The sequence below is a fragment of the Arachis ipaensis genome, chromosome B4 (assembly GCF_059453495.1).
Source record: "Arachis ipaensis isolate K30076 ecotype BB chromosome B4, ASM5945349v1, whole genome shotgun sequence".
NCBI classification, from domain to species: Eukaryota; Viridiplantae; Streptophyta; class Magnoliopsida; order Fabales; family Fabaceae; genus Arachis; species Arachis ipaensis.
In genome coordinates, this window is record NC_142439.1 from 148315543 (window position 1) to 148331766 (window position 16224).

At 37.0% G+C, this 16224-nt stretch overlaps 2 protein-coding genes across 3 annotated transcripts; both read left to right on the top strand.

Moving 5' to 3' along the window:
- Positions 1 to 1289: 1289 nt before the first annotated feature.
- On the top strand, positions 1290 to 5144 carry LOC107635757 (uncharacterized). The gene is made up of 3 exons (XM_016339324.3): positions 1290 to 2397; positions 2910 to 4489; positions 4590 to 5144. The coding sequence occupies exons 1-2, from the start codon at positions 1356 to 1358 to the stop codon at positions 4451 to 4453; spliced, it is 2586 nt and encodes an 861-aa protein (XP_016194810.2). The 5' UTR covers positions 1290 to 1355; the 3' UTR covers positions 4454 to 4489; positions 4590 to 5144.
- A 3440-nt stretch (positions 5145 to 8584) lies between these two features.
- Positions 8585 to 15875, top strand: LOC107635758 (clathrin interactor EPSIN 2). Of its 2 annotated transcripts, none has more exons than XM_016339327.3 (14): positions 8585 to 8927; positions 9906 to 9988; positions 10071 to 10122; positions 10308 to 10387; positions 10467 to 10545; positions 10825 to 10908; positions 11054 to 11199; positions 11497 to 11826; positions 12108 to 12149; positions 12236 to 12328; positions 12401 to 12609; positions 13113 to 13294; positions 13577 to 14873; positions 14998 to 15875. In XM_016339327.3, the coding sequence occupies exons 2-14, from the start codon at positions 9954 to 9956 to the stop codon at positions 15489 to 15491; spliced, it is 3123 nt and encodes a 1040-aa protein (XP_016194813.1). In that variant the 5' UTR covers positions 8585 to 8927; positions 9906 to 9953; the 3' UTR covers positions 15492 to 15875. The 2 variants fall into 2 exon arrangements, with proteins under 2 accessions (XP_016194813.1, XP_016194812.1); XM_016339326.3 differs by having other exon boundaries at positions 8587 to 8927; positions 13574 to 14873.
- The last annotated feature ends 349 nt before the right edge of the window (positions 15876 to 16224 follow it).

Sequence of the window (16224 nt, forward strand, 5' to 3'; positions counted from 1 at the left end):
TATATTGATATCAAAAAAAGTAATAGTAAAATATAACTATAATTGTTAATAAAAATTTTGGTAAAATCACAATTTAATAATTAAAAAATTATTGAAGAGTATCTTTAAAAAAAAATAATTTAATTATTAAATTTAAAAAAAAATATTTTGATAAAAATACAATTTAATCAATAAAAAAATAATTTATTAAAGGATATTTTGGTAAGTAAAATTTAATGATAACAAAATAAAATTTTTGCAAAAGCTGTGACGTGCGCTCATGCATGGATGGTGGTGCTTTCCAACTTTCACATGCCATTCTTATTAATTAGAATGTTATTGATAAATTAAATACATTGCTAGCTAGCTGAAAACAACTACTACATATACTTATTTGAAGAAAGCCAAAGAAAAGAAAGAAGTAAATTAAAGTAAGTTAATTGAATTATAAATTATTAGATGAACTTATTGCAGTACAACTTGTCATTATTAATTTCCCTCTTTTCCATATTATCCACGTAGCTAAAACTATTACAAATGTTGTACCATGTTTAGGGTATCACAAATGAAATAGTAGACAGACAATAATATTTTTTATCCTGTATTTCAGTTTTATAGTTGCATATATGTAGGAGTACTTTAGCAGAATAAGGAAAAGCAATAACCAACGAATTTGCATTGCAGATTTATTAATTTGTTTTGATTTGTCATTTATTATAAACGGTAAAGAAAGAGATAAACAAAAAAGGTTGATACAAAGGTTGCAATAGCACAGCGCAGCTGCCTCCAGCCTGCAAGGGCTTCAACTACTGTTTTAACTAATGGGAAAGAAATAAAAGGAAAAAGAGAAAAGAACATTTAATTAATGAAGTTTCATTTATATGTGTATTTTAATGAAGTTTGATCATGTGTATCTGTGTATAGTAGTCAAGAGAGGCAGGCAACTCATGAGGCAGTTAAGTTAATTAGGACTCGCTAGAGATAAGATTGGGAGCACATATATACAATTCTTTTAATTAATTGTAGCATCATATTCATATGAAGAGTTAATTAATTAGATGCTGTGTGATAATTTTATGTTTATTTAAAGGAGTAGTTAGAACAAACGGAGCCATTTGGAGGAATAATAATAGAAATAATTAAAAAAAAAATGAAAATGCAAGGCCAGCTACCTAGTCTAGTAGGGAAGGTTCATCATCATGTATGTTGATTTAAATAAAGCATGAAAGCGAATGAATGGATAGATTGAATGGGTCTGAGTCTTCTCATGACAGCTACGTGCATGCAAATTACTACTATATAAGTAGTAAGCATTTCAAGTAATAAGTATTCAAGCAAGGAATTAAACACACCACCGTCTCAGAACAATAATTATAATGTCCGGCGGTGCCAAAGGCCCCATGAAGGGGCGTCTTTGGCCACAAATGCCCATTACTGCAGCATTCGCCATTATTCTCATTTCCTACAATGTGGCTGCTGCAGATCCTTACATCTATAATTCTCCACCTCCACCACCTTATGAATACAAGTCTCCTCCGCCACCCTCACCTTCACCTCCACCTCCAACTTACTACTACAAATCTCCCCCACCACCCTCACCCTCTCCGCCGCCACCCTACTACTACAAGTCTCCTCCTCCACCCTCCCCCTCTCCTCCTCCACCTTACTACTATAAGTCTCCTCCACCACCTTCACCCTCTCCCCCACCACCTTACTACTACAAATCTCCCCCACCACCATCCCCCTCTCCCCCGCCACCTTACTATTACAAATCCCCACCACCACCTTCACCATCTCCTCCCCCACCTTACTATTATAAGTCTCCACCCCCACCTAAGGAGTCTTACTACTACAAGTCTCCACCACCTCCATCACCATCTCCTCCACCGCCATACTACTACAAGTCTCCACCACCTCCGTCACCATCTCCTCCACCGCCATACTACTACAAATCTCCTCCTCCTCCATCTCCATCTCCTCCACCCCCATACTACTACAAGTCACCTCCTCCTCCATCTCCATCGCCGCCTGCACCTTACTATTACAAATCTCCACCACCACCTTCACCATCTCCTCCTCCGCCTTACTACTATAAGTCACCTCCTCCTCCATCTCCTGTGCCTCATCCACCTTACTATTACAAATCTCCACCGCCACCTTCACCATCTCCTCCTCCGCCTTACTACTATAAATCACCTCCTCCCCCATCTCCTGTGCCTCATCCACCTTACTACTACAAGTCCCCGCCACCACCAGTGAAATCTCCACCTTACTACTACAATTCTCCTCCTCCACCAGTTGTATATCACCACCACCCCCATCACCAGCTGGTCGTTAAGGTTGTAGGTAAAGTCTATTTCTACAAATGTTATGACTGGGCATACCCCGAAAAATCTCATAACAAGAAACACCTCAAAGGTATGTTATAATTCATATATACTTTAATACTTCTTTTCTATCCGTTTATAGATATTATTTCTAGTATGAAAGTATTCTCTCTTTTTATTTTATTGGGTTATAGTTTAACTTTTAGTACTATTTAATTGATGCAATGTGCTTTTTCATTACTTTTTGGAGAAGCAAAACGACTTTTCTATATATACTTCTCTAAAACTCAGTTAAAAAAAAAAAAAAAAAAAAAAAAAAAACTCATGTTTCTATTATTTTATCAAGGTCAACAATAACTTTGCATAATTTTCCTTGTCTGAAAACGATTTTGTTTATTATCAACAAATGCAATATATATGACGAGAATGGTGTAACTTTAATTTTTAGAAGGGTTAGTTGTTAGTAGTAATCTTATAGTAAGACCAATAAATAACATTTAAAACTACAAGTATGCAATTTGCTCTATTGTTTTTTTATGTATGAATTATGATTTGAGTTGTGTGTATATTTTATTCATGTTAACTTTTTAAATTATGAGACAGGAGCTGTTGTGGAAGTGACATGCGAAGTAGGAAGTAAAACCATAAAGGCATATGGTACAACAAAGATCAATGGAAAATACAGTATTACTGTGAAGGACTTTGATTATGTCAAATATGGATCTGCAGTGTGCAAGGCTAAGCTCCATGCTCCTCCTAAGGATTCACCCTACAACATCCCTACCTTGTTGAATGATGGAACTCACTTGTTTTTGAAGTCTGAGAACAAATATGAAGTTGTCCTCAAGGCTAAGCCATTTGCTTATGTTTCAAAGAAGTCAGATGAAGAATGTGAAAAACACAATCACCACCACAATCACAAACCTTCACCTACTCCATATTATTACAACTCACCACCTCCTCCATCATCACCCACTTATGTATATAAGTCTCCACCACCATCACCATATTATTACAAATCTCCACCTCCACCATCACCCACTTACATATATAAGTCTCCTCCTCCACCTGCATATTATTACAAGTCACCTCCTCCACCATCACCAGTATATGTGTATAAGTCTCCACCTCCACCAGCATATTATTACAAATCTCCACCCCCACCATCACCTACTTATGTCTATAAGTCTCCACCTCCTCCTCCATACTACTACAAGTCTCCACCCCCACCATCACCATCTCCTCCACCGCCTTACTATTACAAATCTCCTCCCCCACCCAAAGAGTTGCCACACCCTACTCCTTACTATTATAAATCACCACCTCCACCATCTCCATCGCCACCACCTCCTTACTACTACAAGTCACCTCCACCACCATCACCTTCTCCTCCTCCTCCATACTACTACAAATCCCCTCCCCCACCTAAAGAATTGCCACACCCTACTCCTTACTACTATAAATCACCGCCTCCACCATCTCCATCACCACCACCTCCTTACTACTACAAGTCACCTCCACCACCATCACCTTCCCCTCCTCCTCCATACTACTACAAATCCCCTCCACCACCGTCTCCATCGCCTCCTCCTCCATACTACTACAAGTCTCCTCCTCCTCCAGAAAAATCGCCAGAACATCCTCCTTACTACTACAAATCTCCTCCTCCACCATCACCATCACCTCCTCCTCCATACTACTACAAGAGTCCTCCACCACCATCCCCATCACCACCACCCACTTACTACTACAAATCACCACCTCCACCATCACCTTCACCACCGCCTCCTTACTATTACAAGTCACCTCCACCACCATCTCCATCACCACCTCCTCCTTATTATTACAAATCTCCTCCACCTCCCTCGCCTTCTCCACCACCTCCTTACTACTACAAGAGTCCTCCTCCACCATCTCCCTCTCCTCCTCCTCCCTACTACTACAAATCTCCTCCACCACCATCACCGTCTCCCCCACCACCTTACCATTACGTAAGCCCTCCTCCACCATCCCCATCTCCACCACCACCATATCACTATACCTCACCACCTCCTCCATCCCCAACTCCTACTCCCACATACACTTACAAGTCTCCTCCGCCACCGGCGTACATCTATGCTTCCCCACCACCACCAATCTACAAGTGAGGTTAGAATGCAGAAACACAAATCGTGATAAGTCATGTAAGTAGTTTTATTATCTTAAAAAGGATAGTTAAGTATGTACGTAATTGATTGATCTACAGAGTAGTGATTATATTATATGTTGTTACATATATTTCAGGGTCTAGTGGAATAAAGTCTTTTATTTGGAGCAAAGTAAAACATTATTCATATCCAAGTTCTTTGAATAACATAATTTCTCTAAGCTACAAGGTTCGCTATTTGGGTGAGGCTGCTGCTTCTGTTTCTTGGACAGCAATCTTACATGTCCTGTGCTTAATAAGTTCAAGAAAAATCGGCAACAAGCCCCATCAGATTTGAAACGTAGAAGCCAAGTCAAGGAGAGATATATATTTCTTATTTGTTTATATGCATAAATTAATATTATCATTTGTACGTTCTTTGTATGTTTATTTCCAATTATTGTGCCATTTTTTATTAATTGTATCTTCTTACGCGTTTGCAATAAGAGTAATCATAATAGAGGAATGCTAGGGGGCCAGCAACATTTGGGATTTATAGCCATCAAATAGCCATCAATGAGGCTTTTAATGGTGTGAGATTAATGTGAGATTTCATCCAATGGCTCACTCTTCTTTGATGGTTACATGCTGGCCAGAATTTAATAAAATTGCTGGCCCTTAGACTTTTCCATCATAATATATATTACTTAGTCTGCACCGTTTTAATTCTTGGTTAATTTCTTCCCTAATAAGCAAAGCATATGGTAATATTTTATCATTTCGAAAAGAGAAAGTCTATCAGCCAATAGATTTTGTGTTTTTTAGCCATTAATTAGTCATTAATAATGTTTTTAATAGTGTGAAATTGCATCTAATGGTATAAAATTATTCAATTTTCTTTTGATAATTAAGTGCTGACCAGAATTTAACAATAGTGTTGGCTCCTAGCACTCCTCTTTAAAAAATTCGAAATGGCGTTTAAGTATGGGGAGCCAATGAAATATTTGTACAATACGTACAATGGAGGTTTAGAGAGTATTAGAGATATAACTATTAGTTACCTTTTTTCATCAGCGTAAACTTCTGAAATGAGTGGTATCATGACATGATATTAGAGCTCTAGAAATAAGCCATTGACTCCCTAACAGGACTCTTTTGTTTATATAACAAGTAATTAAAATATTATTATTCTATTGTCTTCTACTAAAAGGAAATTAAAGGGCAAAGTCTTGTTGCATGGCCGCTTAACCAATAATTTCATCATCAAGATTTATGATGACAATAATAATAAGGAGAATGATGACTGCCTCCTCCTATCATCAAGATTTCATCATCAATATAGATTGATGTTTACCTTGATAAGATAACATTTCATCTTTCATTTATTTTTAGTGATACTCAATTAATGGATAAACCAATTCTCTTCCACAAGAACCATAAAAAAATTTAATTTTTTGTAGCATTTTAATTTTTTTATTTTATTAATTAAAAAATTTGCTTAAACTGTAAAAAGTTAATAATGGACCAATATACCTCAACATAAAACAACAATACATATAAGGCTACGATTCCACTAATAACGACTAACGGTGACTATCGGTTGACTAACCAATAAAATGGTAACAAGTGAAATATGTAAGTGGTACCCTTAACTTGTATTTAAGTGTCAAAAAACAATAACTATTTTTTGTTTACTGCAAAAACATTTTTATAAATAGGTGATGTTCCAAAGATAAAAATGTCAAATTGTGAAATGGTTTTGGAGAAGAAATGGAGAAAGGCCACACTAGTTATGTATTCACTGTAATCATGATCGAAAGTGGAAGTTGATTTTATACTCAACTGCATGTTAATGGTTGAAGAAGTGGAAGAAGGTGGCACTGGTCCGTCTGTAAAAGGCGTTTGATAGTTCCCTGTGTTGTAGGATCGGCGTCATTGAGTTTTTCTGGTCTATGTGAGTATCCGAAGTAGAAGGGAGTAACTGTTGAGGTAATCGTAGTTGGAGTTCTGAGTTGTTTTCAGGTTGAAGAAGAGTGCCTCTTTTTTTCTTCTAGGACATGGAAGATGGATCTTTATTGGTCCAAATGGGTTAAGTTTTTTTCTGTTCAAACGCTAGAGAATGCAATTGAAGAAAAATATGATAAAATGTGTGAGGAGTGTGTGGGTGTATTGTGTACCTAAGATTAGGGATTGTCCAATCCATTGGAGTACCTAAGATTGAGGTTGTCCAATCCACTGACAAAAAAAAACTGTTCAAAAGAAAATTGCCTACGCCAGACATGATCGGAAACGAAAAACACTGTTCATAAGGGGATATCTCTGTGTTGCTTAATTTTCATTAATGATATTTTTTTTATTTTTAATTTTCTCATGTTCTTTTTTCATCTAGTTTTTTATTTATTTTTTCATCACAACATCTCTGTTAATTTAAACTCTACAAGTAATTTCTTTTATTTTTGCACAAGTTTAGTTGATTGTTTAGACTAAATACGCACACTCAAAATTACCTTTCTTAATTAGCAGAGTTATTATGCCTCAATACTAACTACATGCGATCAAATTTGTTAGTCAATTCTGTTAGTGTTGCAAGTGTGAGGAGTGTTGAAGTTAGTCCCACATCAAAGAAAGCAAGGAAGAGTGAGGAGTTTATAAGATTAGAAACCCATTAACTTGACACCTTAAGGTTTTGAGTTGGATGTGGTGTTGATGTGGAGGCTCACACTTGAGGGGGAGATTGTTAGTGTTGCAAGTGTGAGGAGTGTTGAAGTTTTGACGCTTGATTCCTCCCCGAAGTCTCTCCAGTGGTCGAGAGCTTCCCACGGTTGGCCCAACAAATTCACCACGTGTTGCATCATTATAGGTCAACTTAAAATAACCACACTAATTACCAACACAATTAGACACCATAAACAACATCTACATATAATTCATATATAACCATAGGATAGAATTATAATTGTTGTATATGATCATACTCATTTTCAAATTTTATGGTAGTTTATAAAGATCAACAAACTAGCTATTTCCAATTTGTTCATAAAAAAAATATTAACTTGAATAAGTCTGTCCCGTGGAACGGGTTACTAACACTAGTTACAATTAACCCCAAGCTGATCATCAAACACACAATTCTTATTATGATGTGTGCATCAACCAAAAAATTTAATCATTCACACCTCTTAATCGCTAACGAATTCTGTGCAACTATGTCTGAATAAATAATCAATACATTCTTTCTTGGCCTACTATTTATGAATAGAATTGTTTTGATGATTAATAAAACTGGAATTGCATTGGCTTATAGTTTTCTTTCTTAGAAAAAAAAAGTGGGGAAAACTTATTGCATGCGTATTGAAAAGCAGGATGTGGATTGACTGAAAAGCCCTATCATCATAAAGCAAAGTTGGTGTACTCGTCAAAAGCAAAGTAAAAAAAATATTATTATATAAGTGAATTTTATAATATTTATAATTAAGTGTTTAATTTTTGTTTAATTTATTTTTATAATAAATTAAACAAATACTTTTAAATATGGTATCAATCGTTTATTATATATGCCAACTTACATACTAGATAGTGGGGTTCTTTTTCTAAACTACTGGACTAGAGTCTAGAATAGACCCAACCTAACATCATTCACATTTTATATGCGATAATAGATATAACTGTAATACACTCGTAAATGTTTTTTCTATTGATATGGACTATGTATGTTGCGAATAATTAGCCGATGATGTATGCATGCTTTGTATTATGTTCCTATCAATGTTAGACATCAAGTCTTCTTTCTTGCCTTCAAAAGATGTCAAAATTATAGTCTAAATAATGCATTACACAAAACTATTTGTCATGTTTTGACCTTTTAAAGATGTGTACGTAGGAGGGTCAAAGTTGCCATATTACTATACTATCCTAGCACATTTTAATTTTATTTTAAAACAATGAAAGTAAAGTAGTTTACTTTCTTTTGACAACTATAAAATAATGATACTTGCAAATATTAAAATAAATAAAAAATATAATCATAGCACATTTAATTTTATATTAAAGTAGTATATAATTCTTTAATTAATTAATTAGTTTAAAAATAAAAAATACAAAACCAAAAAGTATTGTTCCTTGATTCTCTGCGTGGAAGTTGCGCTGTCTTGCTGTTCATTAATTTTTCTTACATTTCAGATATTAACTCCCAAATTGGAGAGAGAAAAAGAGAGAGATAGGGGCAGCACAGCAGAGCAGACAACGGGGCCATTTTTGTGTTTCATACTTTGGAGCAAAACCTAATATCAATTTAATTAATTACTATTGTTTTTAAGACCCATATTATTATTATTATTATTACTATTATTATTATCGTTCAAAGCATAACTCAGAAGAGAGGTATTGCAAATTGCAATCTCTCTCTCCTCTCTGTTTAGAGACGTTGTTGGCATTCACACCAACCTTGAGTTTTTTCCCGTTTCTGCCGACGAATTTGTCCCATCGGATTGGATCAGGTTCCTTCTCATTTCCTTCTTTCCAGATCTGTCTTCTTTTCTATCTCAATGCGTTGGATCTACAGCTTCTCTTTAATGCACTCTTGTTTGTTGCACTCAAACTTTATTTATTTTTTTTTTGTTATCAACCATTCACCTTCTTTTCCGGGTCTGATTCCTGTTGCCCTTTCATCTCCGTTTTCATGCTTCATTTTGCCTCGCCCTCGATTTTTTTTTACTTTGTATGATTTTGGTGCCAATCTTAATTGAAAATTGATTCTATTATTTGTTGCAAAATATTAGCTTTCAATTGTACATTCTAGCTGCGCAGTCATGGTTAGTTTGTTTATTTGTTTTTTTCAATTGAATTTTCATTGGAAAAATATGTAATTTCAATGGTAGACGCATGCTTTATGTCATTCAATATGTTCTTGTTACCTTTTGATTATTTTAAATGTAATAGATACAGTAATCTACGCGGTGATATAGAACAACCGAACAACTTTTGTATCTCTTTGAGAAATCGCATTGATCTATGAAAATACATGTAGGACTTGTTTTCGAATTTTATTATTTAGTTTTTGTTTGTATTCTAAATTTGTCTCTATAATTTTACATAATTCATTTGACACTAAATTCCTTTTGAATTTTGATCATACTGTCTAACCCTTAGCATGTTGGTACAAACCAGAGGCCTAAATTTTCACCTCTTACAGATTTCATGCCCATTCTATCATTCTATCCCTTGGAGACAGTGATATTTGCTTATGATTGACGACATTCTAATTTGATTAGTGAACCAAGACTTGACTATTAACTATTTGCCATGCATTTTCTCAATATTACTGCAAGCCATTGCATACATACAACTACAAAAGAATAATGCGTGAAAACATCTATATTGAATCCAATAGGTCATTATGTTGTTGAGAATCTCTAAGATTTTCTTGAACTAGTGCATGAAAAATAATTGAATTGGGCGTTATTTGTGCATGGCAGTTCAGTCCCTTGGTGCTGGCTCACAGCTTGTACTGAACACCAGCTACAATGAAGAAGGCTATTGGTCAAACTGTTAGGGACCTGTAAGTATTACTAATCATTATTTATTTATGCATGGTTTAAAGTGAGCTATATATGTATGGTTACATCTTTGTTGTATTGCAGAAAAAGAGGTGTTAATAAGAAAGTTCTGAAAGTTCCTGGGATTGAACAGAAGGTACTTATTTTCCCCTTCTTTTATAGCATCACCGTGGGACTCTGTCTATACAAATTATAGAAAGATAATTGATGTTTATTTTCTTCTGGTATTTGCTCTTGATAGAGATGTAGTGAATCCTAAGATTTATGTTTCCTATTTTGCAAAATCTGAATAAAATAAATTGTTTTCTTCACTTGTTCCAGGTACTTGATGCTACCAGCAATGAGCCCTGGGGACCTCATGGATCACTTCTTTCAGATATTGCTCAGGCAACCAGAAATCCGTAAGCTTTCATTCTTAACTTTATGCTTGATAACTTGCATTTCACTCTGAAACATCTTAACTTTTTAGTGCACCTGCAGTCATGAATACCAGATGATCATGTCAGTAATCTGGAAGCGAGTTAATGACACGGGAAAGAATTGGCGGCATGTCTACAAGGTTTTCATCAAATTGTTCCTGGATGCTGTTAATCCTGTTCATTTTTTGTTGTTATAACTGCATGTGTTTTTCTTTATCAATGCTTCAATGTGCCCCATAACTACGTACACCTTTATGAAAATTTATTAGTCCTTGTTTGCATCCCTTGAAGTAATGACATGTTCTTGCACGTTAATTAATCTGTCCTGTTTCTCTTTTGAATGTACTCCTGATCCTTCTCTTCTAGATAATAGCCTTTTCTTATATTTTCATATTAACTGCTCTCTTGTTCAATAACAGGCTTTGACAGTACTAGAGTACTTGGTGGCTCATGGGTCAGAGCGAGTCATAGATGATATCAGAGAACATGCTTATCAAATATCAGTAAGTTTAATTTATTCAATCTTACTTAAAATTTGTATACTATTAGTTTAATTGCCATGCAGGTCTCTAGGTTGTTCAATTGGTGTAAAAACTAGATTATAACCTGATAGAATTATAATTGTAATTGTAATTGTCATACAAACAGACATTGTCCGAATTTCAATATGTTGATTCCAGTGGAAGAGATCAAGGAATCAATGTTAGGAAGAAATCTCAGGGCCTTGTTCTCCTTGTGAATGATAAAGAAAAAATCTTAGAGGTTAGGCAGAAGGCTGCTGCTAATAGGGACAAGTAAGTTTCTTCTTTCATCCATCCTACTTATATTTTGTTCTTTATTTTCCAATGGCTGTATCTATTTAATATATACTCCATTATTTAGCAAGCCTCGGGCATTGTACGAGTAGATATTTTCTTTTTTTATTTCCAAGTTAAAAAAATATCTATAATCTGTTTCATTGTCATTTAGGATACTGGATTATAAATATACAGTCACATTGTAGAATATGAGAATTATGTGTGTAATTATGTATGTGGACTTCTCAGTCCCGAGGAGCTATTAAGTATTAACTATCTTACATGATTCATCAGGTTTCGCAACACCTCAGGCAATGGAATGTATAGGCCTGGTTCAGGCAGTGGAGCTTATGGTGATAGGTATGATGATGATCGTTATGGAAACAGAGAGGAAGATAGAAATGGGTATGGATATGGAAGAGAAAGAGAACCAGGTTATAGAGATGATGACCGGTATAGTCGTGACGGGGATCGTTATGGCAGAGAATATGAGGAACGTTATGGTAGGGACGGTTACAGGGATGATGACTATAGAGGAAGAAGTCAAAGTGTTGATTACGCATATGATACAAGAAGCAGAAGCTCTGACAGAGACCGTGATGATGATGGCCAATACTCATCTCGGTAGGAAATCCTCTGATATCAATCCTCTACTTATTCTTTTGTAGCTTTTGGTTTGAAAATGTTAATGGATTTGGTGGTCATTGCTAACAAGGTGAAAAGTCTGCCCATCAATAAAAATAAACATAAATCTTCATATGTATTTATCTTTTAGTTATATTTGCAATCTGAGTTGATAGAAAATAAGGATTGTTATCATTAGTAATGTATTACATGTGATATTATTGCTTGATGGGGAAGCTTGCTTTTTTTGCTTCTAACTTGATTATGATATTCTCTATCAGAGGTAGCAGTGCCAAAGCTGAAGACAATTCTTTGGAAGCTAGGTATACCCATCATAGATATGGTCTTTCTTGCATGTATATTGCTGCTAGGCATATTTATATTTATAGTGTGCAATACAAATGGACAGGCTTGAGAAGAAACTTTCTGAGCAAAATATGGGTGTTCCTCCTAGTTATGAAGAAGCTATTGGTGAATCTTGCAGCCCTGCACACAGTGAAAGGTATGGATCTTAAATACCATGGACATAACATGTGATAACATGATATGGTTACTAATATTACATTGATTGTAGGGATGTAGAAACTTCAGTAGCATCTGCTCCGAGAGACTCATCTCCTCATGTAAATGATAATCCCAGCCAAATCTCTGCTCCTACTGCATCTTCTACTTCTACAAGCAATAATCCAACAGAAGCAACTGCTGTTGCCAGTACAGCTGCATCTGGAAAGCAGGGAACTGAGGCTACTGATGATTTCTTTGACCCCCGTGTTGCCACTACAGGTGTGTGTATTTATCCATCATGACAGGGTGGAATGGTGTCTTTTGATCCATATAGTCTACCCCACTTATTAGGACAAGGCTTTGTTGTTGTTGCTGCTGCTGCTGCTCTTCATTGTGCTTGTATAAGTTCCTTACTGTTTCTTGTTTGAAGAATTCATAGACATTTTGAGTTAAAATATCTTTTCATATCTACTTGTGGACATATTCAACCAACAAGGAGAAAAATTGATCATTGACTACTGTAGATCATAATTGTGATTTTCTCATTTTGTGTGTTTTGAGCAGTGTTGTAGACATTTCAATACAACTATAATATATACCACTCTGGACACCACATTAGTCCATCTAACCTTTTAAAGCAACAGCATGATCCTAATTGACATTGTTGAATTCTCATGCACAGTCATTAATGGTCCTGAGAAGCTGGTTTTAATGTAATGCTGCTTTATTCAAGTAACATTTAGCTGGCTTTGTATTCATGGTATGCTTATTTTTCTTCACAGGTAGCCCAGTAACTTCTAATAATGTTGAAATGGACTTTCTGGGATCCCTGCCAGATCCGTTCTCATCAAATGCACTGCCTCTTGGGCCAGCTGTGGCAGAAATTGCCACCCATGAGGGCAATGCAAACACTGGTTCGACAGCTTCCTTGGCAGCGCCGTCACCTGGGTCTAATTTCGATCAGGTAGGTGTGTGATTGTGCTGGTATAAGAAACTATTGAATTCTCTTAGAAATATGATTGTGACGTGTAGGCAGGGGAGCTTTTGTTAAAGAAGTCTTGTTTGCGAACCAAACAAGGGAATTGATAGAATTCTAAAAATTAGTTTTTAGCTTCTACAAAGGGCATATCTGTTCAAGCAATTATGTTTGAATAATATTTTAGTTACTTATTCATCTCATTATTGTAAGAAAGTGTCCCTCTCCTAATTTGTGTGTGCGCGTGTTTTTGCTTTCTCCTTTCAGCAGTCCTTTGAAGATCCATTTGGTGATACGCCATTCAAGGCTGTTCCTAACAATGATGCTGCTCCATCTCAACCACAGACGTTCCAGAATCTGGGCCCATCCCAGTCAAGTGGCCTTAATGCAGATTCGGTCACAAACTTCGGATTTGGCGACTCATTTTCTGTTGTACCATACTCTGCAGCTGCTCCTGGTGACACTCATCATATCTCTTCAAACTCTCAGTTTTTGCCCCAAGATTTCTCGTCTCCACAGCAGGAAATTGACATTCTTGCAGACATTCTTCCTCCTGCACCATCACCAGAGATGGCTTCACAGCACAACTTTTCAGCTCCTGCTGTTGCTCTATATCCTCCTCCATTTTCATCTTCATCTAGCCAAATGGCATCACCTTTTTCTGAACCAACTGGTGAACTAAGCCAGCAAGGTTTCTCTGCCACAACCAGTCAACCTTCTCAAGGCTTTTCGCTTCCTACTGGTCAATTTTCCGAGCAAGCCTTTTCAGCTCCTGCAGTTGCCCAACCATCACCTTCCTTTCCAGCTTCATCTAACCAAATGCCATTACCTTTTTCTGAACCAACTGGCCAACTTGGCCAGCTTGGTTTCTCTGCTGCGACCAGTCAGCCTTCACAAGCTGTTTCAGTCCCCACTGATCAATTTCCCCAGCAAACCTTATCAGCTCCCACCAATCAATATGCACAACCCTTTTTATCTCATGCCAGGCAACCTGATTTGCATGCATTTTCATCATCAACTGGCCACTCTATGCTGCCACCTTTTACTTCTCAAGGTGGTCAACCTGCACAATCAAGTGGTCATATGTATAGTGCATTCCACCCCCAGGATGGATCTTTTACTTCAGGAGCTCCACATGCATCTGCTCAATCTCAAAATGGGTATAACGGTGCTATGAACAGTGGGAGCTACCTGCCACAAGGATCTACAGCATCTATTCCTTCACATGTAGCTCCCCAAGCTCCAACAGGACATTTATCACAGAACACGAACTTCATCAATTATGGTGGATCTAGTCCCCACACTACTTCCCATATGGTGTCTCACTCATCAACGCCACAAGCAGCACAGTTTAATGGTCAGAGCTTCATGGGACAACAGGGGAGTGCTGCACACCTTAGCTCACCACTTCCCCATCAGTCACTTGCTCCTAGTGCTGCACCATATGCTGTTTCAACCAGTTCAAGTCCTATGGTATCTCAACCCGCCAAGGACAAGTTTGAAACAAAATCAACAGTTTGGGCAGATACACTAAGTAGGGGACTGGTTAATTTGAATATATCTGGACGTGAGTGCTTACACCTTCTCAGCCTCTCATGTTTACGACATTTCACTTTATGCACCCTGTTTCAGTTAACATGTTGATCTTTTTATGGATAAACTATTAACTTGTAATCCTTCTTTACATGCAGCTAAAACAAATCCATTAGCAGATATTGGGGTTGATTTTGATTCCATAAATAGGAAGGAGAAGAGAATGGAGAAGCCTACCACTACAGCTGTAACATCAACTGTGACTATGGGTAAAGCGATGGGAGCAGGTTCAGGTATAGGCCGGGCTGGTGCCGGTGCTCTCAGGACTCCTCAAAATCCTATGATGGGTTCTGGAATGGGTATGGGTATGGGCATGGGCATGAACAATGGCCCAGGTGCTAGTATGGGAATGGGAATAGGAATGAACAATGGCCCTGGTGCTGGAATGGGTATGGGAGGCTACGGAGGCATTAATCCATCAATGGGCATGGGTATGGGTATGGGAATGGGCATGGGAATGGGTATGGGGCAAGGAGTCCAAATGCAACCCCCTATTGGAATGCCTCCCGGGCCTAACATGCCAGGTAACTATAATAACCCCATGATGGGTCCGGGTAGTTATGCCCAACAGCCATATGGTGGCTACCGGTGAGATAGAACGAACTTCAATTCTAGAGAGCATGGTGAAGTATAGTCACTTGGTTGTTTTGTTACAAGTTGAGAGATGAGATGTCTAATGCCAATGCTGCTAGTGGTCCACATGGTGACATGAATTTTATAGCGGTGTATCTTCAACTATAGTTGTAATTTGTGTAAAGTGACCCACTGTGATGTATGCTTATTCCTGTTATAATATTACCATTCTTTTTTCTTAGAGAGGGTCATCTTCCTTTAGGTGCTCTGAGCATCGACCAGTATTATCTGTGTACCAATGACTGGATAGTGCGAGCAACCTTGCTCGGGTTACTGCTCCCTTTGCCTCTTCCTCAATTTTTTGAACAAGAGATTGTTTATTAATATATTCTTTTTCCCCCAATTGTATACTATTTTCTACGCTGTTACCTTGCATTTCAAGAATGCAATTCAATGGTTTACGCCTACGTTAATATTTGATGTAATGGAATAGTATCTTTTAAATATATCACGTCTATATCATGTTGCTTTAGCCTTTATGTGTATTTAAAATTTTAAATGGTTTAAATGCATTCCCTTCGACGTTGGACACTGGACGAATCCTATGCCATGTTTTTTGTTTTTGCCATCAGAATTCCGTGTGCTACCCTTACTTTCACGATATCTAACTTAAAAAAGGTGATTTCAGATCCAAATTTGTGATCATTTTCAAATTCAGCAGTGCACAGCAGCAGTCCATGGGATGTAGGTTA